The sequence below is a fragment of the Eleginops maclovinus genome, chromosome 22 (assembly GCF_036324505.1).
Source record: "Eleginops maclovinus isolate JMC-PN-2008 ecotype Puerto Natales chromosome 22, JC_Emac_rtc_rv5, whole genome shotgun sequence".
NCBI lineage: Eukaryota > Metazoa > Chordata > Actinopteri > Perciformes > Eleginopidae > Eleginops > Eleginops maclovinus.
Window position 1 is genome coordinate 14,948,556 of NC_086370.1, and position 11,304 is coordinate 14,959,859.

The 11,304-nt window shown below is 40.7% G+C and overlaps 2 protein-coding genes across 2 annotated transcripts; both read right to left on the reverse strand.

Annotated features, from left to right (window-relative positions):
* Nucleotides 1-187: 187 nt before the first annotated feature.
* On the reverse strand, nt 188-6,973 carry chata (choline O-acetyltransferase a). Its single transcript, XM_063875230.1, has 15 exons — nt 6,821-6,973; nt 6,485-6,556; nt 5,883-6,074; nt 5,417-5,535; nt 4,871-4,924; nt 4,598-4,778; nt 3,881-4,058; nt 3,619-3,788; nt 2,964-3,064; nt 2,723-2,851; nt 2,516-2,638; nt 2,280-2,421; nt 2,056-2,118; nt 1,827-1,964; nt 188-1,292 (listed from the first exon to the last, which is right to left on the reverse strand). The coding sequence occupies exons 2-15, from the start codon at nt 6,530-6,532 to the stop codon at nt 852-854; spliced, it is 2,079 nt and encodes a 692-aa protein (XP_063731300.1). The 5' UTR covers nt 6,533-6,556; nt 6,821-6,973; the 3' UTR covers nt 188-851.
* A 774-nt stretch (nt 6,974-7,747) lies between these two features.
* Nucleotides 7,748-10,243, reverse strand: slc18a3a (solute carrier family 18 member 3a). The gene has a single exon (XM_063875234.1). The coding sequence runs from the start codon at nt 9,818-9,820 to the stop codon at nt 8,261-8,263; it is 1,560 nt and encodes a 519-aa protein (XP_063731304.1). The 5' UTR covers nt 9,821-10,243; the 3' UTR covers nt 7,748-8,260.
* Between the last annotated feature and the right edge of the window lie 1,061 nt (nt 10,244-11,304).

An 11,304-nucleotide genomic window follows, 5' to 3' on the forward strand; every position in this document is an offset into this window, starting at 1 on the left:
AAAGGGGGTTGTAATGATTATTTTCAATTCACCTTATCATACATTTGTCTTGGAACTATCATCAGAATAGATTATTTAAAACTCAAAGCAAAACAAACATAAGCATTTTGTTGTTCTTTAATATTTAACAACATACCTCATAAATACAATAATCTCTTACAATAAACACAGTGATCACCTCTGGTTAGTAAGTTTCACATACTTACTTTTAAAACGTACATTTACACTTTGTAACATTAGTTTATTTCATACAAAAATAAATAACTGAATTTATATATTATGCTCATACATTTAAAAATACACACTTATGGTCACATTTAACATTCTTTTATAAGATAATCAGAATCCCTTCAAATTATTTTAATAAATTGATAATTATTGTGTAACACAAACTATCAAATGTCTTGTGTGTCTCTAGCAGCATGCCATATGTACGTTTAAATAGTGAGACATCAGCCATTGACCATAAAACACTGACTACTTTTGCTCATTACCTAATAATTACAAATAAATTACATTTTCTTTGGCAAATAATTTAGTGCAAAACAACAACACAATCTCACAATTTTAAGTTCACACGAAGGCATGTTGACAGACATTTAAATGACTGCTGTATGTTTTTGTGTGTGACAACAGCAGAAAACAACATATATATAAACAAACATCTCTAATATTCCCTAAGAAAAAGTTGATTAGATTATCATCAGCACTTAATACATTTTACATCACACAACAAAACAGCTTTACATAACACTTTGTATCACAGTTACAGTGCATTTTGTAAATGACTTGTGGAATACATTGTGGCAGCACCAAATTCGACAACTCTTTTTACTGCCGGTGACTGTTTCCTATGATTTACTTCCGTTCTTCAAAGCTTGTGTCTCCGCCTGTGACATCACAGGTGGAGTTTGGGTTTGAACCTCCACTTTAGTCTGGTTTGGCTTCCTCAGCACAACCTGTGGCAGTGTTTGCTGAGTCTCGGTGTTATCCGCTGGTCCCTGCGGTGTTTTCCTTTGCCAGTTTGTTTCTGTTTGTGTGTGTGTCTCTAGAGTCTGACCCTGTTCTTTCTGCGTTACATCAGAGCTGGAGTTACATTTATTGCACAGATCCCTTATGTCCATGAGTCCCTCAACCAGACACTTGACAAATTCTGCTGAACATGTCAGTGCGCTGTCGAGGAAACTGGACACTGAGAAGATAATGTGGTCTGACTGAGGGTTGTAGCACGCTCCATATCCATTTGGAAGCACGGGTCCGTAGCAGCAGAACATCTCAACGGTAGTAGGAACCTGAGGGGAGAGTGAATTCTTCACTACTGACAGTTTCAACAGTGTGAAAACTGCTGTAGATGGAAAGCTTGAGATAAGACGATTGAGGGTTGTGTTGTAAAATGTAAGTTTAAGTAATTATTTTGAGCAAAATGCTAAAAATGTCATGCTTCCATGTTATCCAATGTGATGGTTGGAAGTTTTTTTCTTTCCTTACATTATAGAACGTTAAATATTTTGGTTCTGTGCTGATCGACAGAAAATGGCAATAATCATTAGTTGCAGCCCAACTTTATTTGAACCCTCTTTGTTCCTATATGCCCACTCACATGTTCTGTTATAATGCTTACATTTCTACAACAAGCTGAGAAAATTGACTCGAATAGACTTTCAAAAAGAATTTTTGCAAAGCCACACTGGACATTATAGACTGTATTCACTAGCAGAACAGTACTCCTTTAAACTGAACTTCAGATTAAGATTGGTGTAATGTACCTTTTAATACATTTTGCAAATATAGCTTCAGTTTAACGTTTTAAAATCAGGAGGCAATACCTGACTTGTAGAGAGAATGAACTGATTACTGATGAGAAAGGCTTCATCTTTGAAAATCTCCGGCTTCTCCATCTTCAGTTCATGGGCAAGTTCACGTAGTCCTAATAGGTGATTGTCTATTCCCATCCCTGTAATGGACTGAAAAGAAAAATGAAACCATATGTTATTGTGTTTACTTTACTGTCAACCTTGTGATATAAGTTTGAATCAGGCGAGAGAATATAGTCACCTGAATGGTATACTTAGTCTGCGTGGTTATAGCACTGCGTAACATCTCCATCTTTTCTTTATCCTGTAAGTGCAAACAACCGAGAATCAATTGCTAGATTATTGAATCCTTTTATTCACATAGAAGAAAGTAAAAAAATCAAGCAAGGCTCTAATAAGCAAATACTTCCTTATTTCATTATACAGCGTTATTCATTTGAATTGGACTGTATGACTGTATCTTACACTTGTGTACAGTTTCCCATCAGTCATTGCTTTGACAAAGGTCAGGGCTTCTGGTGTGGCAGAGCGAATGTTGTCCACCCTGCCCTGCTTGAACCGGCGTATAGAAGCACTCTCATAGGTCGACACAGGTCTGCCGTGACATCTAGAGCAACACACAAAGGGAAAGCCTTTTAGCTGCAAGCCTGGGTTAAAGTAAGGATCAGAAATCACTCATGTTATAATCATCTTCCACTTACCTGTAGTAGGCTAACTGAAGAGCAACCTGGATGTAGGCGTCAGGACTCATTTTCTGCTTCTTGATAAACTCTTTCCCATAATCACAGAATTTGTGGACATTCATATCGAGATGTTTCACCTGCCTGAGCACATAAGGGGAAACCCTGCTATGAGATGAAAGGATTTATTCATGTTTTGATTGAACAGGAGTCGGAGTAAACCCAGACCTCTGTAGTTTGTCAGCAGAAGAGGAGAGGAGTTTGTGAATCTCTGGAGAACATTTCCAGCGGAGTCTGCGGGGTGCAGGCAGCTCGCTCACACTTGCAGCTCTGACCAGCTTTGATGGGCTGCCAATCCTGACAACACATAGGAACATTATGTCAGCTGGCTAGTTTTCTAGGATGGTATTCAATGGATTTTTTAAGCATATGGCAACAAATATTTCATGCTTTGCATTTCATTTCTTACATATATTTGAGTAGATACTCGGTGCACTGCACAAGGACAATTCCCTCAAATGCTGAGTGTTCACACACGACTCCACAGCAGCCGTCAGCTCCTACAACAAACTGATACAGCCATGCTGTTGTCAGTGGGATTTATTTGAGTTGAAGCAAAATGCAAAAGCAAGATTTAATTCATAGACCGTATCAGTTACATCTCTTATATGTCTTCAACTACATGTCTTCCATATGTTACACCCTGCAGTGAAGGAGCCATTTGGAAATGACCCCTCCAATTCATTCAAGTGATCTGAATTCTTTATCAAAACATCTCCATCAAAGTTCATGCTAATGACACCATGCTGATGGCTTGTTATCCAATGGGGACGTCCACCCTCAGTCAGAAGTTCCTTAAATAATAAATATGTATTTGGCATGAGATTGCTAATTACAACCACTAGGACTGTCAAGGACAACCATTTATTTGTTCAGTTATTTCATTTTCTCAATAAATAGGAAGATATAGTAGCCCTAAAATATCTAAATTCCTTTTATACTCAGTTGTTTATTTTTTCTCAACTTTCTAACATGTTCCCTATATAAGTTCAGGCCAGACTGAGTGGAACAAGTCAAGGAGACAAACAATGATTTTGCCTTACTTCCTAATTGTTCTCACTCACCTGCATGGGCTTGTCATACCAGCGGTTGCCCCCATTCTTGGCCACTCCTCCACCGTGCAGCATCAACATTGCCCGTGTGGTGTCACTTAGCTCGGGCCCAGAGGGGTCATCAAGACAGACCAGGCACATACAACGCTCAATCATGTCCAGAGAGTCCCTGTTGGTAGACTCTGAAGCAAAATACAGGGTGAAAAGAATACATTTGTGGTGGCAAATAGACTTGGAAACATTGAGAGCCAATTGACTTTAAAGGGTCTCAAACCTCTCATTAGTTCACTGCGAGCCTGAGCCCACTCTGTCCGTCCATCTGAAGTGAGGAGACCAATGGGTGGGAGATGTTCTTCTTCGCTGTCAGTCATCCTGGTGATCTTCTCCAGCTGAGTCAGGAGGTCTCTCTCGTTCAGCCGGCGGAAGTTGATCACCACATCCAGAACAAAGAACTGGACAGAGACCAGCCTTATAAATGCACTCGTCCTTAAGGTATTACTTTTAATATTAACTCAGAATCTGGAAAAGGCTGTTTCCTTAATACAGTTTTTTTACAACTTAAGTCTCATTTATTGTTGTTTTGACCATCATCATAAACATGTCGTTAAAAAGCCAAGAGGCTGACTGAAATGCAAATGTCAAACATGTTCTTGATAAATAACAAAGAGTGCTTTTCAGCGGGTTGTGCTTGTTAATCACTCATTGGGTGATAAGTAAGCATGGTGCCCAGTTTACAGTACCATCTGATACATTGAGTGATGATCAGTTCTGTTGTGCTGTAACACGGCTCACTCAAACTGCTGTTTCCGAAGTCAACCATGTATTTTAATGCTTAACTGAGGAGACACAGATGAGGGATCCTGAAAGTGTTGAGCTTACATGTCAACTGAATAATCTCCTTGATGCTGATGATGATGATGAGGATGCCCCTGAAGAAGCTAATAATTTACTACTCTATGACAATTTAGGATTTGTTTTCACTGGGTCTGACCTGGTTTTTACAAGCCACAATGATGTGTTCAGGTTCTGGCATCACGCTACTCTCCTGGGCCACCAGCGTGTCCCTCTCAGTTCCCGGCAGGCGGTAGGAAGTGAAGAGGCGATAATACTGCTCCATACACAAAGGGGTTCCTGCCAGCTGGCCGCGCGCGTAGTCCACAGGTAGGGAACGACTGCACGCAAACACTTTGTCAAGCCTTTTATTTACACGTGAATTGTAAGTGAAGACTCTATTCATTTGAGCTCTGATTGTACATTAACTTACGAGTCAAGAAGAGTCTTGTACTCAAGAACTCCAGAAATCAAGTGTGCCGCAAACCTGAGAAAGGAGGATGTTACCTTGTGAAATTCTTTCCGTAAACACACACTTATTGTACTTGGTCACTCCCTCTCATGCTCTCTGTACTTGTGGTAATAAGTCCCTGCATTTAGCCTTGTTCTTGTGTAGTTTTATTACACTTAAAACTATAAACAACACAAGTCCCAGAACCAGAACCAAACCAAGCTTTCAATGTCTGTTAACCTTGCTACCACTAGCCAGGTCTCAGCCCTCAAGGTGTTTTGGGTAATGACCCTATCTGTCAATGTGTAGCAAGGTAGTGTTCAAGTGAGTATAATCAATCAAAGCTGGTCTCTGAGTAATTCATATAGTTCGCTTGCACTTCTCAAATATGCGTGCCGTAGCAATCAAAAATTGCCTGTCAAGAAGTAACTTTTACATGATGACTCACAAGAGACAATACATTTCTAACTGCTGTCCTGTGATGTTTCTCTCATGATTCATTTGTTTCAGTCGTGCTGTGTCTCAAACCTTAAAGAGTCGATGGGAGCCCTGAAGTGCTGCTGTGGGAAGACCATCACAGGACTGGAGTTGACGGGCAAAGCCAGTCTGTTATTCAGGTACATGTCATTTAACCAGTACTCATACACCTGCAGACAGACATAAAGGGATTCAACTCTATCAGGTAATAGGGATTTAAAAGTTGAAGTAAGATAAATAAAGGTAAAAACACAATATTGGATGTGGCTTTCAGGTTGAAATGTATTGATAAGTCATCACAAAGGTTGTACACAAACCATACTTTTATTTATAGATACACAAAATACAGCTTATTTGCTCATATTTTAAAATATCAATATATCAAAAAGGCCAAATATGAACTATAACAAGACTGTCGCTCATTACACTTGGTGTCACCAGTTGAAAACAGTTCTAGGATTTATAAAAACGTTCTCACTTAATTGTTGTAGATTTTTGATCAAATCATTTTATTTACCCAGTTTGCCTTGTTCTCCCTTCTCTCCATGAGTTTGCTCTGAAGTAGCTCCCCCATTCCTCCTGGGGCTCCAAACTGCTTCACTACATTTTGGGTCTTGTTGAACTGTTCCTCTGTGAGCAAGTGCTTCATGCAGCTCAGGTACATGTCCAGTGTGTCTTTCAGAGCAGGCAGTGGCAGCTTAGGAAGACCCTGAGCAGTGTGTGGCATTTACAGCTCAAGGTTTTTATTTTATTTGGGACAACATATCAACATTCATCAATGTAAAACTCTGTAGTCCATTCTGCCACATGCATTATATAAATCTATCAAGAATATACTTTAAACAAATGATAATTCAGTGTTGAGTTGTAGAGAACAAATGATTGCCCACATTGTAAATCATTCTTTTCACTTGACTCAGAATAAGAGAATAATTCATTAAAATGTCAAATAATCATTCATTGATTGTTACATTCATTTCTATATCTTAATTGGTATCCTTTAAATTAATTTAGATTTGTTTAGCTCCTTATTGATTGTCAAACATTATTTCTGTCATGCATATTGCAGTTTAATGACTCTTAATCCTAATATACAGTATAAATCAAATATATATTTACATCTCCCCCTCCTGAATCCCTTGAGGGCTCTTGGTCCAAAACTGGCATCTTGGCAGTGCAGAGAGACAGACTCTGTGTCCACAAATAAAATGGTATCAGCATCAAACTCCAGCAGGTGTAATTGGTCTTAATCAGTCTCCATTCCAGAGCAGTCAAATAAAATCACTGTCATGACTAAAACAAATATGAATGGACACTTTGGAAGATGTCACCATCTTATTTTTTTTCTAAAACTTCAGCATTTGATGTTTTACAAGCGTTCATAAATATCCTAGCAATAACACATTAATACAAATGGAATAAACCAAAGCATCAAAAACGAAATGTTTTACTCACCAGAAAGATAAAACAATCCGTCCTGGTACTCAAGCAAGGAGTTTAGGATTATGCAGCTAGACTTGCATCCATTTCTGGCGGAAATACTTTTAAATGTCACATCTTTTGTCCTTTTATAATTTTGAGCATCTATCTATCCAGCATGGCACGAGCGCAACTCCCTCGCTGGCTCAGGAGAGATGCTGAGAGGGTATACCTCACCCTCCTGGCTGCCAGGCTCCTCCCAGAAGTCCTGCGATTCGCCGATAAGTTTATTTGGCACTTCACATCTTCACCCCACCTTATTTAGACACCGACTGTGCGCCTCGGATGCTCACATGCTGCAGAAGAACTGTTATGTGTTTTGTGCTGTCTTCCTCCTTTTTGAATTTCAACACTTTCAGTCGAGCTGTTTTCGGAGTATGATTCCACCTCACTGCATTTGACTGGCTTTTCGTATTTCGTATTATCTACAAAGATTTGCAGTTTTTCCACGAGCGTAGCTGTTAGATTTAAATAAAAATATAACCGTAAGGATTATACTTATTATAATCTGTTACAAACCATTTTTTTGTCAGGAAAAGTTACCTTCTCTATAATGGATTCATTTACTACTAAAAAACTTTAGAACTACCTCAGTGTAGGCCTTAACACGTTTTAAATATTATATTCTATAGTGCTTTAAAGTGTGCTTCAAGGCCAACATCCAGTAAAAAACGTTATGAATATAACCATCATTCAAAAGTAACATCATATTATCATTTTGGTGTCCTCATAATTCAAAGGAACTAAATGTGTCGTGCACCAGAATACGTGTAATTTAATTAGGGTAAATGAATAATTGCCTAAATAAATCATTTCCATAAACGGTACCATTCACATAATATTGATTTAATTATGTACATGAATATACATGTATATACATTTTCAGATCACACAAAGAGGCTATGCATTCCAGAAGTACATCATCCAAAACAAACTAAAATGATTAGACAACAACACGCAGACTTCATTTCATCTGTTGTATCTTTCCAATTTCGTCGTGTGACACAGTATTGCATATTGAGTTTAGCAGCACAACTCTGGCAAAAATAAATACATTTCACATTGACAGACGCATACAGTACAGTTGTTCTTTTGTTAAAATACATTTACACATAATCCCTGAATATGAGCAAGATTCTGATACAGTGATAAATACTGGTAATGAATTGACATTTATCTCAACAAATCTTTCACAATACTCCCACTTTAAGACGAACAAACGCCAGCGAGCGCCTTTCTACTGCAAAAGCTTGAAGCTACTTGATTTGACAATACCCGGAGGAATTGACACCAGAAGCAGTACATAATTTATGTCGTTACACAATCCGAATCGTGTTATGTAAGTGATTGGATTGGACGGGATGCACACAACTTTACATTGGCACTTTGATAGTTTTACACCCAGTTAAAGGTCTTTTACGCATACTCTCCTCCTGAGGATTCCTCCTCTGAATATGACCGTTGGGCAAAGGTTTCAATGCCACCCTCGTCGATCGTTGTACACAAACCCTTTTTCTTCTTTTCTCGTTGCTCCATCTTAATCGTATCATACAGTCCTGTTGGGCCATCCTCCAGGAGCATGTTTCGCTCTGAGAAAGATGGCTTCATTTTTGTCACGTTTTTCAGCAGAAGGAGCGCTGGTGCGTAAAGTACATTAGCGAGGCCCATGCCTAAATTGAGCTGCACAAAGCCCAGGTCGTGTACTATCTGGCCAGCCACCACGGGCCCTAGGGCATAGGCCACGCAGTAAGAGATGTCAGCGATGGCGTACACACTGCCATACACTGACACGTGTCGCACATCCACCAGAAAAGCCAATGTTGGCAGTAGCGCCGTGTCCACGAAGGCGATGCCAAAACAGATTCCGCACAGCGGGAACATGAGCTGTCCAAAGGTTTTACAGGCTGGTACCGTGCAGGAGCTTGCACCTATGAACACCATACCTATAGCCCCGTAAAACCACTGGAGGTGAGGGTATTTGGCTGCCAATTTGACAGTGAGGAATACACCTAAAACATGAGGGAAGAAGGCAGGGAACCATGCCAGGCCAATCTCCCACTGACTGGAATGCATGGTTTCCTCCATCCAGTTAGCGATAGTGGGCTCAAGGAAGGCGAGGGGGATGTTACAAACTATCAGAGCACCAGCTACTACAGCTATATAAGGATCAACCATCAGTTTATGCATGGGGGTGCCCACTGGCATGTTTTCTCTCTCTCGGTTAGAGAAGGGTTTCAGCACAGTTAGGCACAGTATGCCATCGGTGAGGCAGATGCAGGCCAGAATCAGGAAGGGAACCCTCTTCCCTGCAAACTCGTAGAGGACCCCTCCAAAGGGGGGCGCCGCCAGACTCCCAAAAGAAATAAAAGCTAAGGCGATACCCAGCGCTTTGCTCCTCTCTGCCTCCTCTGTGTACCTGTCTGCGATCAGAGCGATCCCCGCGGTGTCTGCGAAAGCCGAGCCGAGGCCCTGCATGCTCCGCGCCAGGAACAGAGTCGCGTAATTATCAGCGAAGGCAAAAGTAACAGTGGACAGGAACATGACATTAAGACCGATGAAGAGTGGAATTTCATACCCCACCCTGTCTATAAACGTGCCACTTAACGGGTTCACCAGGAGCTGCAGGATTGCCTTGGAGGCAAACAGAACACCAATCTGTAGGTCGAAGTTTCCCTTTGCTGTTTTGTGCATGGTGCTGTTAGTGAAGTTGGAGTGCGGTGCAATGGCCTCGGCATGATCCGCTGCTTTCTGTAGCCCTTCAAGGTAATCGGGTATAATTGGCACAATTACCATATACAGCATATTGTCTAACAAAAGTGCAACGCAGACTATTACTAAAATAATCCTTTTCTGCCGAACTGGATCTTGGATAACGTTGCCCAGTTGTTGAGTTCTTTCGCTCATCTGGGACAGTTTGGAGGCGGCAGATTGAGCCAAATTAGTGGCGTGTCCCTCTTTGGTCTCCTCCGGCTCCATGATTTTTTCCCTTTCTGTCTCAAGTCTTGTCTTTTGAGAAAGAAAATCGGCTTTCCCCGGTTGATTTGTTTATTAAATTACGCACGCTTGGCACATCTGTTCTGTCTGTTTTTTAATTTTCTTTTCCAGCACCAAAAGCCCTACTAATGAGCTAGATAACTTCCTTCTGCTTTACCTCTTCTCTGTCCCTTGCGCCGTCCGTCATCGCATGCGCTTTTCCACTTCCGTGACTCGGACTCGTTTTATCCCCGACGTCCCTAGTTGCTTCATTGTCTCATATCCCGTCATTCAGGTGACGCGCTGGTCCCGGGCAGCACTCACAGGTTGGGGATTCACCTACAGCTCACTGTGCCGGCTCCATCAGCTTGTTTGAGGTCCCTCTGCTGCGCCCCTTCGGTTCCCAGCTGTCTCCAGTCACCTGTAACACTGTGAGCTAAGTCATCATTTCACATCAACCGGACTGGTTTTGTCGGCCGTGGAAAGAATACACACTGCAGTTTGTTGACTCCCATAGGTGGCCCCCTCCCCCCTCCCATATTCGCCGATGGCTGTGACGCACAGTCTTGCTGCTCTCCTGAAGATATTTTATGTTAATTAAATACAAAATCCCCATTGCGCACTGCTGTCCAGTGAGTTGCTTTAAGACAGACCCAAAGATGCCCGATCTATTTGTTTAATACCCTTAATTTTACATTTTACTCATGTGCAATTTGATAGTTTGAATCTAATAGCCTATCTATACAAACACATATATAACTCTGGCATTCCACTCAATAACAGAAACCTTTAGTGGTCAACTTTACTTCCGAATCAACACAAAAAAACAATACATTCAGAGTTCCCCGTTTCTTGATAAGCAGAAAACTGATTCAGCACCACATCCAGTGGACAGCTCCACACCGGCTGTCAATGAAAGGGTTTAAACTTTAAAAGGATAACAATATAATGTCTATTCATTCTTCGTTCTACTGCTTTTTCATTGAAACAACCGTTTACTGTAGTTTGTTTCTTAAAGAGTGTTTATAAGAAAGCAGGCAGTTTAGGTGAGTTTAGGTTCAAGCCTGTTGAAGTGTAACTGAGCAAAGCAACCCCCCCCCCCCCCCCTCTATTTCTTTCTATTTCTCTTTTCGTCCAGCTCCCTCTCTAACTGCCCTTAAAACAGGGAAAATGCTATTTCTTCATGATGAGTTCTTCACGAACTGTATTGAAAGATCTGACAAAAAGTGTTGTACTGACTGGATTTCATCCTTATCTTATCATCGGGTCTACTTCAACATATTTTCGATCTTTAGCGCCAATCTCTCGGCCCATTGAATTGAAAATGTGCAGTTTACATTCTACATTTAAGCTTTTCCTTTTGGTCTGTGGCACAAATGGAGCTTTTAAAAGAATTCTGCAAAAAACCAAGATTCAATACACATCTTTGTTGTTACATCTAGAGATACAGATCCATCGCTGCTATCATATTCAAAGGAACCTTCAAT

Bases quoted from the DNA above. Each gene is read 5' to 3' on its own strand.
- chata (XM_063875230.1), bottom strand. From the start codon at position 6,532: ATGCCAGTTTTGGACCAAGAGCCCTCAAGGGATTCAGGAGGGGGAGAT. The intron at 3,065-3,618 runs GTGAGTGAGAAC...TGGCTGTATCAG, and splicing joins GGTATGACAAGCCCATGCAG to TTTGTTGTAGGAGCTGACGG. The intron at 1,965-2,055 runs GTGACTATATTC...TTTTCTTTTCAG, and splicing joins AGACTAAGTATACCATTCAG to TCCATTACAGGGATGGGAAT.
- slc18a3a (XM_063875234.1), bottom strand. From the start codon at position 9,820: ATGGAGCCGGAGGAGACCAAAGAGGGACACGCCACTAATTTGGCTCAA.